This window comes from Onychostoma macrolepis, chromosome 13 (genome assembly GCF_012432095.1).
Source record: "Onychostoma macrolepis isolate SWU-2019 chromosome 13, ASM1243209v1, whole genome shotgun sequence".
Lineage (NCBI taxonomy): Eukaryota > Metazoa > Chordata > Actinopteri > Cypriniformes > Cyprinidae > Onychostoma > Onychostoma macrolepis.
In genome coordinates this window covers 15,116,893-15,132,188 of record NC_081167.1, presented here as the reverse complement: position 1 = coordinate 15,132,188, position 15,296 = coordinate 15,116,893, and the positions used below count along the sequence as shown (strand labels likewise).

Below are 15,296 nucleotides of genomic sequence, written 5' to 3'. Positions count from 1 at the left end.
TATATATATATATATATATATATATATATATATATTCATATATACACACACATACATACAGTGGTGAAAAAAAAATTTGATCCCCTGCTGATTTTGTACGTTTGTCCACTAACAAAGAAATGAACAGTCTATAATTTTAATGGTAGGTTTATTTGAACAGTGAGAGACAGAATGACAAAAAAACGCATTTCAAAAAAGTTATAAATTGATTTGCATTTTAATGAGTGAAATAAGTATTTGACCCCTTCGCAAAACATTATTTAGTACTTCTATCACAGAGGTCAGACGTTTCTTGTTGTTTGCACGCATCTCAGGAGGGATTTTGTCCCACTCTTCTTTGCAGATCCTCTCCAAGTCGTTAAGGTTTCGAGGCTGACGTTTGGCAACTCGAACCTTCAGCTCCCTCCACAGATTTTCTGTGGGATTAAGGTCTGGAGACTGGCTAGGCCACTCCAGGACCTTAATGTGCTTCTTCTTGAGCCACTCTTTTGTTGCCTTGGCCGTGTGTTGGGGGTCATTGTCATGCTGGAATACCCATCCACGACCCATTTTCAATGCCCTGGCCCTGACGGTACATGGCCCCATCCATCGCCCCTTTGACGCGGTGCAGTTGTCCTGTCCCCTTAGCAGAAAAACACGCCCAAAGCATAATGTTTCCACCTCCGTGTTTGACGGTGGGGATGGTGTTCTTGGGGTCATAGGCAGCATTCCTCCTCCTTCAAACACGGCGAGTTGAGTTGATGCCAAAGAGCTCGATTTTGGTCTCATCTAACCACAACACTTTCACCCAGTTCTCCTCTGAATCATTGGCAAACTTCAGATGGGCCTGTACATGTGCTTTCTTGAGCAGGGGGACCTTGCTGCAGGATTTCAGTCCTTCACGGCGTAGTGTGTTACCAATTGTTTTCTTGGTGACTATGGTCCCAGCTGCCTTGAGATCATTGACAAGATCCTTCCGTGTAGTTCTGGGCTGATTCCTCACCGTTCTCATGATCATTGAAACTCCACAAGGTGAGATCTTGCATGGAGCCCCAGACCGAGGGAGATTGACAGTTATTTTGTGTTTCTTCCATTTGCGAATAATCACACCAACTGTTATCATCTTCTCACCAAGCTGCTTGGCGATGGTCTTGTAGCCCATTCCAGCCTTGTGTAGGTCTACAATCTTGTCCCTGACATCCTTGGACAGCTCTTTGGTCTTGGCCATGGTGGACAGTTTGGAATCTGATTGATTGATTGCTTCTGTGGACAGGTGTCTTTTATACAGTTAACAAGCTGAGATTAGGAGCACTCTCTTAAACCTTTTAACCTACTCTCAAATAAACCTACCATTAAAATTATAGACTGATCATTTCTTTGTCAGTGGGAAAACGTACAAAATCAGCAGGGGATCAAATCCCCCACTGTACACACACACACACACACACACATACATATATATATATATATATATGTGTATGTATGTGTATATATATATATATACATACATATATATACAGTGGTGTGAAAAAGTGTTGGCCCCCTTCCTGATTTTTTAATTTTTTGCATGTTTGTCACACTTCAATGTTTCAGATCATCAAACAAATTTAAATATTAATCAAAGATAACACAAGTAAACACAACATGCAGTTTTTAAATGAAGTTTTTATTATGAAGGGAAAACAAAATCCAAACCCACATGGCCCTGTGTGAAAAAGTGCTTGCCCCCTCCTATTAAATCATGAAAGAACTGTGATTAACCACATTATTTTAGTAAGCTGAGTTAAATTTCACTAGCCAAACCCAAGCCTGATTACTGCCAGACCTGTTGAATCAAGAAATCACTTAAATAGAACCTGTCTGACAAAGTGAAGCATGTTTAAAGAGCAACACATCATTCCGCGATCTTAAGAAATTCATGAACAGATGAGAAACAAAATAGTTTACATGTATCAGTCTGGAAAGGGTAATAAAGCCATTTCTAAGGCTTTGGGACTCCAGCAAACCATGGTCAGAGCCATTATCCACAAATGAAGAAAACTTGGAACAGTGGTGAACCTTCCCAGGAGTCCCCGGCCTACCAAAATTACTCAAAGAGCACAAAGACGACTCGTCCAGGAGGTCATAAAAGAATCCAGAACAACATCTAAAGAACTGCAGGCCTCACTTGCCTCAATTAAGGTCAGTGTTCATGATTCAACAATAAGAAAGAGACTGGGCAAAAACGGCATCCATGGGAGAGTTCCAAGGCAAAAGCCATTGCTGACCAAAAAGAACACAAAGGCTTGTCTCACATTTGCCAAAAAATATCTTGATTATCCCCAAGAGTTTTGGGCAAATATTCTGTGGACTGATGTGACAAAAGTTGAACTTTTTGGAAGGTGTGTGTCCCGTTACATCTGGCGTAAAACCAACACAGCATTTCATAAAAAGAACATCATACCAACAGTCAAACATGGTGGTGGTAGTGTGATGGTCTGGGGCTGCTTTGCAGCTTCAGGACCTGGATGACTTGCCATAATTGATGGAACCATGAATTCTGCACTCTATCAGAAAATCCTGAAGGAGAATGTCTGGCCATCAGTTTGTGACCTCAAGCTCAAGTGCACTTGGGTTATGCAGCAGGACAATGATTCCAAACACAGCATTAAGTCCACCTCTGAATGGCTCAAGAAAAACAAAATTAAGGTTTTGGAGTGGCCAAATCAAAGTCTGGACTTAAATCCAATTGAAATGCTGTGGCATTATCTTAAACAGTCCATTCATGCTCGAAAACCCTCCAATGTGGCTGAATTAAAACAATTCTGCAAAGAAGAGTGGGCCAAAATTCCTCCACAGCGATGTGAAAGACTCATTGCCAGTTATCGCAAACGCATGATTGCAGTTGTTGCTGCAAAGGGTGGCACAACCAGTTATTAAGTTTAGGGGGCAAGCACTTTTTCACACAGGGCCATGTGGATTTGGATTTTGTTTTCCCTTCATAATAATAAACTTCATTTAAAAACTGCATGTTGTGTTTACTTGTGTTATCTTTGATTAATATTTAAATTTGTTTGATGATCTGAAACATTAAAGTGTGACAAACATGCAAAAAAATTGAAAATCAGGAAGGGGGCCAACACTTTTTCACACCACTGTATATATATAATTATTTTTTTATTTTTTTAAATAATAAATTACCATTATAATCTCTTCCACTCTATTTTACAGATCACATCACAGTAAAAAGTCAGTCTAAAAAGACATTTCAAAATCTTGAGTCTGTACCTTTAAAGTTAAAATGAGCTGCTATGTCATTAGGGTCAAAGTCTAACTTGATTTCAAATACAGCTCTAAAAATACTTGATGCAAGAAAAAACCCAAGAGCTGAAGAGCTGTAATCAATGGAAATTCCAATATTTACTGTTGATGCTTTTACCAATGTGCCTTTTAAAGGTAATCCTGCTGCAGTATGTCTCATAGAGAATGTAAGTATTACACTACATAAGACAGTCTTCTATATATGTTATCTACACAGTGTATAGATAATTTATTCAAAATCTAAATGTGCTTGCACTTTATAATATTATAAAATGTTTCTCTGTAATACATTTAGGAGCTACGAGATCATCTTTATCAGAGCATTGCTGCTGAGATGAATTTATCACAGACTGCTTTCATCACAAGAAGGAATTCTATGGATTTTTCTTCAGGTCTGATTTACATGTCTGCTTTAGTACTTATACATACCTTTTAGTATCTACAATAGTTCCACTTGGTGGAAAGCTGTTTCTTTCTTTATTATACATACAAAAAACTCTTTCATTTGTTGTAAAAGTATTTTATGTATTTTGAAAGGTACAAAGTTTGGATTACGCTGGTTTTCTCCCACAACTGAGGTCCCACTATGTGGACATGCAACACTGGCCTCAGCAGCAGTGCTCTTTTACATGAAAAGTAAGAAACACTTGTTCTTACATTAATATTTAACCAAAGACAATGGATTGTGACTATTCTAAAATCACAATGTCATCACACAGAAAATGTCAACCCTGTACTGGTGTTTGAGACGTTGAGTGGGGAGCTTTATGTGCGTCAGCATGAAGAATCTCTAATAATGGACTTTCCCTTAAACAAACCAAACCCCCAGGTATGACCAAAACACACCTTGTGGACCCTTTCTTCAACAAAACTCATATAGCCTCTCATCAAGTTCAAGTTCATTTATTTAGAATTTAAAAAGTGTTTGATTTTAGACAACAAGCGGAGTTGGTAAAAACTGGAACCAATCACAGAAGAGATATGCTCAGATTTCACACCCGAGAAGATCTGGAGGCCGATAAGCTGCCCAGATCTAGGGTGGTAGCCTGAGAATGATCAGTATAGAACTAAAAACAATCACCTCTGTTTTATCCTCATTTAATGTTAAAAAATTTTGAGCAAGCCAGATTTTGACCTCTTCTAAGCACCTTAGTAAAGTACTAAGTGCTGAGGGATCATTTTTCTTAATAGGCAAGTAAATCTGGGTGTCGTCAGCATAGAAATGAAAAGACACCCCATTCTTTCTTAGAATGGAACCCAGAGGAAGCATGTACAGGGAAAAAAAGGGAGGGCGCCAATATCGAGCTTTGAGGGAGGCCACAGGTGAGATGAGCTACGGAGGAAGAGAAGTTACCAAGTTTGACAAAAAAATTTCTGTCGGATAAAAATGACTGAAACCACTTAACTGTACCTTTTAGGCCCACGTATAGCCTCTCATGATAAATCAAGTAGTTTTGTATGTTTTATTTGCAGGATCAACATGAAATCAAGGATCTTTTGAAAGTAAGTTAGCCAGTGAGTAATTTAACATTATGTTAGATTTTTTTAAATGACATAAGGAAAAACAAGCTTTTATGTGCATTTTCAGGCCGTAGTAGGAGATGCACCCATTCAGGATGTGTGCTGCAGTCCAAGCACAAGGAACCTGATGATTTGTCTTGCTGACACATGCGACAGGTACTGCTGGACATCCAGAGGCATTTCTGAAAAGGAAGAAAATTATATTAAGAATGGTCTTGTATTTGTGTATATTAAATTAGATGAAAAATGTCAAGAGAGAGAAGCTAATTTTGTGCCAAGTACATTTAAAACTTTTTTTTAAAAGCAACAGTCAAGAGACAACAATTAATGGTATGTTGGTAATATTGTCCAAAAAGGCAGTTGATTTTTGTATCTAGATCATCATGCAAGGTTGTTGACTGGTTGTTGTTTGCAGATCTGAACTTACATCTTTGAAGCCTGAAGCAGAAGCCCTGCTGAAAAATGAATCTACTGCGAAGATTAAAGGTGTCATTGTTACAATGAAGGGAGCTCCGACCGCACAACCTGGATATGATTTCTATTCCCGTTACTTTGCTCCTTGGGTAGGGGTCCTTGAAGATCCAGTCTGTGGTGAGCTGAAATTATCACATAATTCTCAAAATGCAGCAACCTACAATACATGTGGCGAAATCTGTAGAAGCTTCCTCATGTGAATGCAAAACCATGAATTCAATAGGTTAGAAGTGGAAATGCACAATTATAGTCACCATAAATTTCATATGAATTCTCTTCATGCTTTAAAAGGGTCTGCGCATACAGTTCTTGCTGCCTACTGGTCTGAAAAGCTGAACAAAAAGAAAATGTTGGGTAAAGGCCTTTTCTTTTTCCCTCCCCCCCTCTACTAAAGAATCAAAGGACCCATTAGTTCACATAAATGGTTTAATTAAACAGTTCCCTCCAAAAAAAACTAAAAAATTACAAATAAAATGTACAAAAAGGTTCTATTCTCTCCTATTTGTTTTTCCAGCATACCAGTGCTCCAGTCGTGGAGGAGAGTTGGGGCTGGAGATCAGGGATGATGGTCGACTCAACATCAGTGGTCGGGCACAGATCGTTCTCCAGGGAACTCTTAAAATCTAGACAACCTGAAAAACCTTCTCAGTGAATGTGTTAATAGCTTAATGGAAATAAGTCAATTTTCTTAAAGATCTGCAAATTGATGTTTCGTTCACTGAATGGACAAATGTGGTTACTTGCGTGCCAAAATAAATATTTGGTTTAAAAGTCTATAGATCTAAATGGATGTTTTATACATTTTATTGCAGAATATTAAAAAAATGGTCTATTTTACAGTCATAGGGAGAAACTGAAGCGAGAAATCATATATTTACTAGAAAATACCAATAGGTAAAAATGCAAATGCTATCAACAAACAGCAATACTGCAACTGGTTTAGTGTTGAATATATATATCAGTGTTGGGTAAGTTACTTTGAAAAAGTAATTAATTACTATTACTAATTACATCATCAATATTGTATTTAAATTACTTTACTAATTACACTGTCTGAAAAGTAATTTAGTTACTCAATAAGTAACTTAATTATTCAAATCGCTTATTAGGCTACATCTTAAAATCCCTATAAACCTTAAAGCATAGACAATAGAAATTAAACTCTTCATTCTTTAAATTTGAGTCAAACATAGAATAGTTTAACATTTTAGCTTTAAAATAACTGTAATACTTAAGCTTTTTATAAAAATTGTAACCTTTTTTGGTTAACAAATAGAAATACTCGGCAAAATATCTGAATAACCAAAAAGCTTAAAGGGACAGTTCACCCAAAAATTAAAATTCTGTCATTAATTACTCACCCTCATGTCGTTCCAAACCCCTAAGACCTCCGTTCATCATCGGAACAGAAATTAAGATATTTTTGATGATATCTGAGAGCTCTCTGACCCTCCCATAGACAGCAAGGGTCCTTACACAATTAAGGTCCAGAAAAGTACCAAGATGATCGACAAAGTAGTCCATGTGACATCAGTCTGTCAACTGTAATTTTACGAAGCCACGAGTATGAAAGTTGCTCACGGACACCCAGACGGCAGAAAACGCACCCGGTTTGTTTTGTTTATTTTACAAAAGCACAATGTTTTGTTGTTATTGTCAGTGGTGTACACAAATAAAAGCAGGCCCTTTTAAAATTCGATTGATTTTAGTCTTATCTGTATCTGAGTATTTAAGGTTTCTCTGTGAATCAAGAAAAACTGAAAGTGAACGCGCTGGCGCGCAGAGGGTTAAAGACGCTGCAGTCAATTTTATCTTTAGACTGTAAATTTAGATTTCAAATTCAATATTGATTTTAGAACTGTTGAAATTATTTACAGTATGTAACGCAAGTACTTTATAAGTAACTGTAATTAAATTACCTAAAAATGAACAGTAATCCCTTACTTTACTTTTTCAGTGGATAAGTAATTTAATTACAGTAACGCTTTAACATGTTACACCCAACACTGATTGATATATATATATATATATATATATATATATATATATTAGGGGTGTAACGGTACACAGATGTCACGGTTCGGTATGTACCTCGCTTCGGGGGTCACAGTTCGGTACGATTTCGGTATAACAGGGAAAAAAAGCAACAAATCTACTATGATAGGTTTCTTTTCATTTATTTTGAACAGACAGTAGTACAAATTACAACTTTTTCCACCTAGATGTGAAAATACTTAATATTATATTGAAGGAGTGGATGCCGAGCTGCCGTATCCTTCATACTGATATTACATTATTTCTTGTTTGACTATCAATCAAGTTATGGCAAGAGTGAAATGTGTAACCTTATGTGCACTTATATTAAATATGAGATATTAAAGAATCCTGCTTTATGCTGTACTTCTACTCTCTAAGATGATGACTTCATAGTGTGTGTGTAATGAACCATACTGATAAAATTCTAGCTTGGGCTATAGGCGGCCTTGAAGTTCTGATAAGTGCTCTGTGTGTATGTATGTGTGCTGGTAGCTCTCTCTCTGTGTGTTAGAAGACTGTCTCTGTCAGCTGCCGCCATCCTGACCAAAAATAGGTGTCCGGAAGACACCTATCTTGTATGATCCCTGATCGCTGACGTCTGCCCAATCTGATGGAGATATGTTTGAAGCGTGTACGTCCATATGTGGAGATTGTCTAAGTTTATCTAGGTTTTAGAACCTATCAGAATTTTGATGACTTAAGCATTGATGCAATTAGCAGCCTCTGTTAGGGTATAATTGCTGGTGTTTGTTAATTGTACGCAGAGCGGCCTACGAACTCGATTGTGTGTCTTGAAGTTGACTTCTGCTGATGAAACCGCAAACTATAAGTAAATTTTCTTCATTTTTGGTCGAATCTCTTGACTTCTGGTCTTCATTCAACACACCTGGTCTGAGGGTCTTACTTGTAAATTCCCCTTCAATATTAAATTATAATGTTATATATATATATACAGTGTTGGGAAGGTTACTTTGGAAATGTAATAGGTTACAGATTACAAGTTACCCTACTTAAAATGTAATAAGTATGTAACTTTTCAATTACTTTATTAAAGTAATGTAACTGATTACATTTGATTACTTTTCTAAATTTCTAATGTTTTCAACTGTTAATCATTTTCAAACATGTAAAGCAGGCAGGGTTAACCTTACAGTAGTACTCAACACTGATTTCTGTCAGACTTTTGAAAATCCTTTATCATTTGAATGAAGATTATATTTCAATTTTAAAGTAGACATTGGATGCAAAATTCACTTTTACATGGTGTTTGCATATAAATGTGTCTTAGCAGTATGTGGACACAACCACCCTAAAATGATAAAAATCCATTCATTCCCTTTTTTTAATCCCCCAAAATCCTAAACAGTCTCAATTATCAAGCCGTTTTGATTTTATGAGCAGTATGATGTCATGTTGCTCAGGCCCCACCCACAACTGCTGAAGTACTGTGCAATATTAGCATATTTTTAACCTCAGCCAGTTGTACGAAGTCCATCATTTTCTCCACGCTCGAACAGCTGTAGCGACAATGTCTTGTAAGCAATGCAGGTGTTTTGTAGTTTTGTGACGTAGAAGAACATAAGACATCAGAGCCACTGAAGACGCAGTGCATTAGTTTTGTTTTAAATGGTAATGCGCCACCAAATACACCTAAATTTGTTTATGTCTCCACAAATAATTTTATTCCACACTGCTTTCTGAATGAGGGACAATTCAAGGCAGGTTTGGTTAAAAAGTTCAAACTGAAGGATAGATCAGTATCCATTGTTCGTGATCCAGCTGCACCTCCAGAAGACGCAAGTCTGACACTTTATATTTTTTATGATTATTTGCAAATCGCCTTTGCTCTTCCACGGAAGAAAGGGGCAGGTGAGCGGAGCTCATTAGCATTTAAAGGGACTTGCCCCAAAATGAGTCGCTGTGAACAGAGCAAGGTAAAAAGTGTGTTGTTTTACACAAACACTGAGGAATTTTAATCAATGTATGTTGCAGACCTTTCATGAAGACCCTAAAGAATCATACCAACTTGTGGAAGATCAATGTCCCCTTTCAAGCACAGCCACTGCAAAATCAGAATCTAACAATGCCTTGGAAAAAAACGGTTAATCTTTAAAAAATGAAGCATAGCTATACATAAACCCATATAGGAAATAAAAGAGTTATCGAATAAGCATGTTCTAAACTCCTGAAACATTGGTGTTGCATATTTTAGAGCAGTTACTGCAATTTATGAAAGAAATCAATTAAATCTGTATGTGGGAGTTTGTGTGAAAAAAATCAGATGTAACCCCCTTTGTAATCCTTAACATTTTCATAAGTAACTGTAATTTAATTAAAAAAAAATTCTCAGTAACTGTAACTGATTACAATTACTTTTATTTTGTAATTAAATTACATAATTCCCTTACATGTAACTAGTTACTCCCCAACACTGCACTGAAAAAAATAAGTTAAATTTACTTAATTTTTGTTTTGCAAGTTTTTGCACAAATATTTTTTAAGTAAAATTTAAATAAGGAATTAAGTAAAATCTACTTTAACTAAGTTATCTAAAATTAGTAAAGGAAATAAGTAAATTTAACGTGGCCAGGTAGAGTTTGATAAGTAATTTCTACTTAATTATTTTAAGTTTACCCTACAATGCTCAAGTACATTTCACTCAGTCACGATTTGTAAACTGACTTAAACAACATAGCACTGAAAAAACAAAAAAACAAAACTATAAAGCATGTGGTTAAGTTACAAGCAAGTAGACTGCTGGTTATTGGTAATATGTTGATTCAATATAGTTATTAACTGAATGAGCACAGAGACCTCAATACTTGGCACATGATACACAATGACGGTGGCAATCAGTAAATGGTGTTTGAGTATGAATGGGTCATTTTGAGTAAATAATGAACTCCAGATGTCACAAAACAGCAAGTTACTTCACCTAACAACAAAAGCAATCATAAAACAGTGTAAATACATCTCAAAAACAGAAGAAAAAAAAACGTATTAATTATTCATGCCCAAGTGCATGATGGGAACAATGGGATCATGATGTTGATATTTACTTAAACAATATTTGTAAAAATAACAAACAATTCCAAGTAAAATATACTTATAAGTTCAAACTTTAAATTCTACAAGCTTAAATTGAGTACTAATATTGAATTTACTCTTTTATTTAAATTCTTGCCTGAACTAAATTATTTAATGTAGAAATTGCATTTGTTTTTCTGTAGTATTTACTTCACCATAAAATCATTTTTATCAGTGTGTATATATATATATATATATATATATATATATATATATATATATATACATACAGTGGGTACGGAAAGTATTCAGACCCCATTACATTTTTCACTCTTTGTTATATTGCAGCCATTTGCTAAAATCATTTAAGTTCTTTTTTTCCCCTGATTAATGTACACACAGCACCCCATATTGACAGAAAAACACAGAATTGTTGACATTTTTGCAGATTTATTAAAAAAGAAAAACTGAAATATCACATGGTCCTAAGTATTCAGACCCTTTGCTGTGACACTCATATATTTGACTCAGGTGCTGTCCATTTCTTCTGATCATCCTTGAGATGCTCGCTGGAGAAGCCCTATCGGTGGATTCGTCCGATTGTTCCCGGCTTCCTGGATGCACCCGCGCGCCCCATCTCTCCCCAGATTCACGGTGGAGGAGTTAACCACGGTGTTCTCCGTCTACTGAACCGAACTCATCCTTTGCCTTGCGAGTCCCCGCCGATCAGAATGGGATTAATTAACGTTCGCTCTCTGGTCAACAAAACTTTTATCCTTTAGTGTTTCTATTGGCCAACATAGTTCGTCATCACACCCACTTGCTTGTGGGGTGCCACAGGGCTCAATTCTTGCTCCAGTTTTATTCTCTATATTCATGCTGCCAGTGGGTGCTATCTTTGAGAAATATGGAGTGTCCTTCCATCTTTATGCGGATGATACTCAGCTGTATTTTCCCTTGCAGCATAAAAGTAAAAAATGCTTAGGACCTCTGTTAAATTGTCTAAACGAATTACAAATATGGTTAAAGCAGAATCTTTTAGTGTAGAACAAAACCAAAATCATTTTGTTTGGTTCAAAGTCATCCCAGGTGAAAAAGAAATATATTTAAATTGTGCTTTTTCAGACACACTTAATATATTTATATTATACTGTACTAATTGCATATTAAATGTATTATTTTGGAACAACTTTAAGTATATTAAGTGTATTTCAATATATGCTTAAGTTCAATTTTAATCTATTTGTAATATATTTAATATATTGAAATTGTGTTAAATTGGAACCACTTTAAGTATATTTAGTGCAATTTAAGTGTATTTTTAAAAATACATTTAAAATGTACTTTTAATACTTCATGAACTACAGCTAAGGTATATTTAAAGCATCGTTTTAATGTGCTTCAAGTACATTTAAATTGTATTTCAGCTTATTAGAAATGCATTAGCAGTACACTACTAGTATATTATATTTATTAATATTATATTTTTCAATATATACACACACGTACACTTTGATATTTAGAAAACTTTAATGTATTATATATTGTGTACATTACAAATATTCATGAAGTACATTAAAAAAAGTACAGCAGCATATATACTTTGGTGAAAAACAAAAAAAACATACTATTAAATGTATTAAAAATGCACTTGAAATAAGAGTATGTTTATAGTATTTTTGTATTACTACAAACATACTCAAGTACATTTTAAAACATTATACAAAAAACATAAATGAAAAAAAGACTGAAATGCCATCTTCATGATATGGAAGAGCCATCTTATCCATTTGTAGAACATTTCGGTTAGACCTGTATTACTGAAAAGTAAAGAATTTTACATCAATGAATAAATAAAAATTACAATGCAATTTTCTGAAGAAAAAAAAACATGTAAAGTGAATAGATGTGTATGCAAAGATTGAAGATGATAAAGTTCAAGCAACAGAATAGGGAGGGATGGAGGGGGTTTTGGAGGTGGACAAGGAGATGGTGTAGGGATGGTGAGAGGCAAAGGTGCGGGATGATGGCAGGATGTGGTGAAGGGATGGTGATGGAAGGATGGCGATGATGCCCTGGCGGCTTAGATGGTGTTTGGCACATGGCACAGACCCAGAGCATCCCAGTGCTGACAATACACGGCGGAGTCAAGGGAGGGAGGAGCCAAGATGTAGATGGTGTGGCTGCCGACATCTGGGGTCCGACTGACAGAGACAGAGCTGGTGGACCTGAAGGCGCAGACTAAGGGCCAATGGAGCTGAGTGTCGTCGCAGGTTCCGGTGACCTGGGCACAGCCTAGTCAGTAGTGTCTTGCAGCTTTAGAAAAAAAAAAAACACAGAAACAAAATTAGATAACAGATTTTTACATGAATGACTGAAAAGAAGCACAAATTAGCCACCTGGAATGGACACTTCGCTAACGTTTTTCTTCCAAAATTCCCCCTCTATTAGGCCTGATTCAAAAATCTCTATAACAGAGGTGATACGACATTAAAATATACTTACTATTCCTTTGCTTGTCTCTGCACACAGATTTCATTTTGTCTTCTATAGCAGCTGATCTAATAAAACAACAAATGTTAATATTTCTTACACGCACACACACAAAAAAGGCAAATGATGATTGATGATTTGTTTTCTATTTAAGAATGACAGAAGAATGTACCTGGTCGGAAATATAGTCAAAAACCTTCCCAGCCTCAGCAGTTTCAGATGTACTGTATGCTTTTATAAGCAACCCTTCTCACAATTTAATCTTTGTTCTTATCTGTAATGAGAAATATATAGAAAATAAAGTCATAAGGTTGTCAAGCTTGAACAAATATAGACACCAATCAACCAACACTACCACAGTTTGCTGATCAGCTCAAGACAAAGTAATTGTATGTTCATAATCATGGTTTTTCAAAGATCATTAACCTCATTACAATGAAGCCAAATTGTTCAGGAAATCAGAAATATATATACCGTATTGACCCGAATATAAGACGATGTTTTTTCCTTGGAAATACATTGAAAAAATGCGGTCGTCTTATATTCGGGGTCTAGACTTTGACATGTCAATAATACACCCACAACAATAGGTGGCGCCAAAAACCCATAAAACGAGTGTGCCATGAAATATGTAATGTAATGTGTGCTGTAAAGATCGCGAATGAAAACAAATGAAAAAGAAAAGCTTACAGCAGCATGATCGTGACTGTCATGTTAGCCTGATGGGACCAAACTTCCTCTGTAAGTGATTTTAAAACATAAGACAGTACCCAGATTTGAAGACTGCAATAAGATTTCACGTCTACTGATAATAACATTTTGGTAGGCTACTATGAGTTGGATAACCTAATTGTTATATAATTCAGATGGGCTACCTGTTATTTCAATGGTATATCAAAATTCATGTCATTGTTGGTACATTTTACCAGTATTTACCATACTTTCAAAACAAAAATTAGAATTGGAAAAATATGCAAAATGAAAATAATTTAAGAATAAATGTGTTTTACAGAGAGAGAAAAAAACCAAGATTTGGTTTTCAAAAAGCCTTTTTCCAACAGGTACATCTGGAAAAAGGGGGGTCGTCTTATAATCAGGGTCGTCTTATATTCGGGACAATACGGTACTTTATGTTGCAAATAAAAGAATGTTAATGTTAACTAATTTTTTTTTTTTTTTTTCTGCCAATGCATGTGTCAAAAGCATGACTGGTACAGACAAATAACGTTAATTAAATACAAATCTTACCTGAAGTCACAGTGAGGTTCTGAAGCCAGACGCCATACACGCTTGTAGAAGCTGGTAAAAATAAGAACATACCGCTTTATGTCATGGTCTGTCTGAATACTGGATTCTGATTGGCTGGCAGGTGTTGATTGAACCGCACAGGTAGTTCCGGGTCAGTTTAATCACGTTCTATATTAATGCGCTTCCTATAAACATTGGTAACCATAGTAACATACAATTACAGTTGAATAGTAATACAGACGAAAATAACCGTCATTTTTATCGTTCCGGTCAAATATTGCAGCACAAATATTATTAACATCTTTAATATGTGAATGCTGGCAAATGACCATGGCATAAACGGGATAATCAACGGCTAGCTGTGCATTAAACGATTTGAATGCACTCGCGTCGGGTGGTTCTTCGCCTCCACGTCCTGCATTCAAATCGTTTAATGCACAGCTAGCCGTTAATTATCCCTTACATATTTTATAATTAATTTCATAGTTCCCCCAAAACAATTTGAATTCTGCCATCACTCACCCTTAAGATGCTCCAAACCATCTAAGACTTTCGTTCATCTTCGAAAGAAAAGCGGAGATATTTTAATGAAATCTGAGAGAATTATGTTCCTCCGATTAAAAGATTCATCAAAGATGTTCACGTTTCAAAAAGTTCATCGCAAAAAAACATCGCCAAAATAATCCATATGAATTGCGTTTCCTCCAAGCGCCCTAAAGAGACACGATCACTCTATATAATATAACACTGTTTAAATTTAGACTTATATTCACAATCAAGGGACATTTGCACGCACATCATATTTGATTTACGAAGCTCTCTGCTGCGAGCTCATTATCATACGAACCAATGAGAGCCGTTCAATGGCTCTGGAACCAATCAGGTTCAGTCTGTGTTGTTTGAATTTAAACACAAATAAACGTGTTTTTTTTTTTTTTTTTCTCATTAAGTTGGCTTGAAAAATCCTGTCATCCACACATTCTCGACGTCATCATCCATGGCCTGTAAATACTTCATTGGTATCAGATATGATGTTGAAATCCTTGTGGGAATTGAAATGTATATTAGAAAATAATGGCGTCAAGCTTGAACAAGTTTATAAACACCTAGCTTATTACAATTAATGTATCATGTAATGAACAACAGCCTAATAAACCAAAGTAGCATAACCCATATTAAACAACATATTTTAAATACTGCAATGGTATTTAAAATAT

At 35.8% G+C, this 15,296-nt stretch overlaps 1 protein-coding gene and 1 long non-coding RNA gene across 3 annotated transcripts; one reads left to right on the top strand and one right to left on the bottom strand.

Annotated features, from left to right (window-relative positions):
* Positions 1–3,169: 3,169 nt before the first annotated feature.
* Positions 3,170–8,166, top strand: LOC131552339 (phenazine biosynthesis-like domain-containing protein). The gene is made up of 9 exons (XM_058796032.1): positions 3,170–3,446; positions 3,575–3,671; positions 3,817–3,915; positions 3,999–4,108; positions 4,753–4,782; positions 4,868–4,956; positions 5,216–5,391; positions 5,566–5,628; positions 5,789–8,166. The coding sequence occupies exons 1-9, from the start codon at positions 3,363–3,365 to the stop codon at positions 5,899–5,901; spliced, it is 861 nt and encodes a 286-aa protein (XP_058652015.1). The 5' UTR covers positions 3,170–3,362; the 3' UTR covers positions 5,902–8,166.
* Positions 8,167–12,156: 3,990 nt separating this feature from the next.
* On the bottom strand, positions 12,157–14,987 carry LOC131552577 (uncharacterized). Of its 2 annotated transcripts, XR_009274014.1 has the most exons (5): positions 14,602–14,987; positions 14,080–14,130; positions 13,004–13,105; positions 12,844–12,899; positions 12,157–12,654 (listed from the first exon to the last, which is right to left on the bottom strand). It is a non-coding gene; the product is annotated as an uncharacterized LOC131552577 (long non-coding RNA). The 2 variants fall into 2 exon arrangements; XR_009274013.1 differs by lacking the exon at positions 14,602–14,987 and having other exon boundaries at positions 14,080–14,414.
* Between the last annotated feature and the right edge of the window lie 309 nt (positions 14,988–15,296).

Bases quoted from the DNA above. Each gene is read 5' to 3' on its own strand.
- LOC131552339 (XM_058796032.1), top strand. From the start codon at position 3,363: ATGGAAATTCCAATATTTACTGTTGATGCTTTTACCAATGTGCCTTTT. The intron at 3,447-3,574 runs GTAAGTATTACA...TAATACATTTAG, and splicing joins CAGTATGTCTCATAGAGAAT to GAGCTACGAGATCATCTTTA. The intron at 5,629-5,788 runs GTAAAGGCCTTT...TTGTTTTTCCAG, and splicing joins GAACAAAAAGAAAATGTTGG to CATACCAGTGCTCCAGTCGT.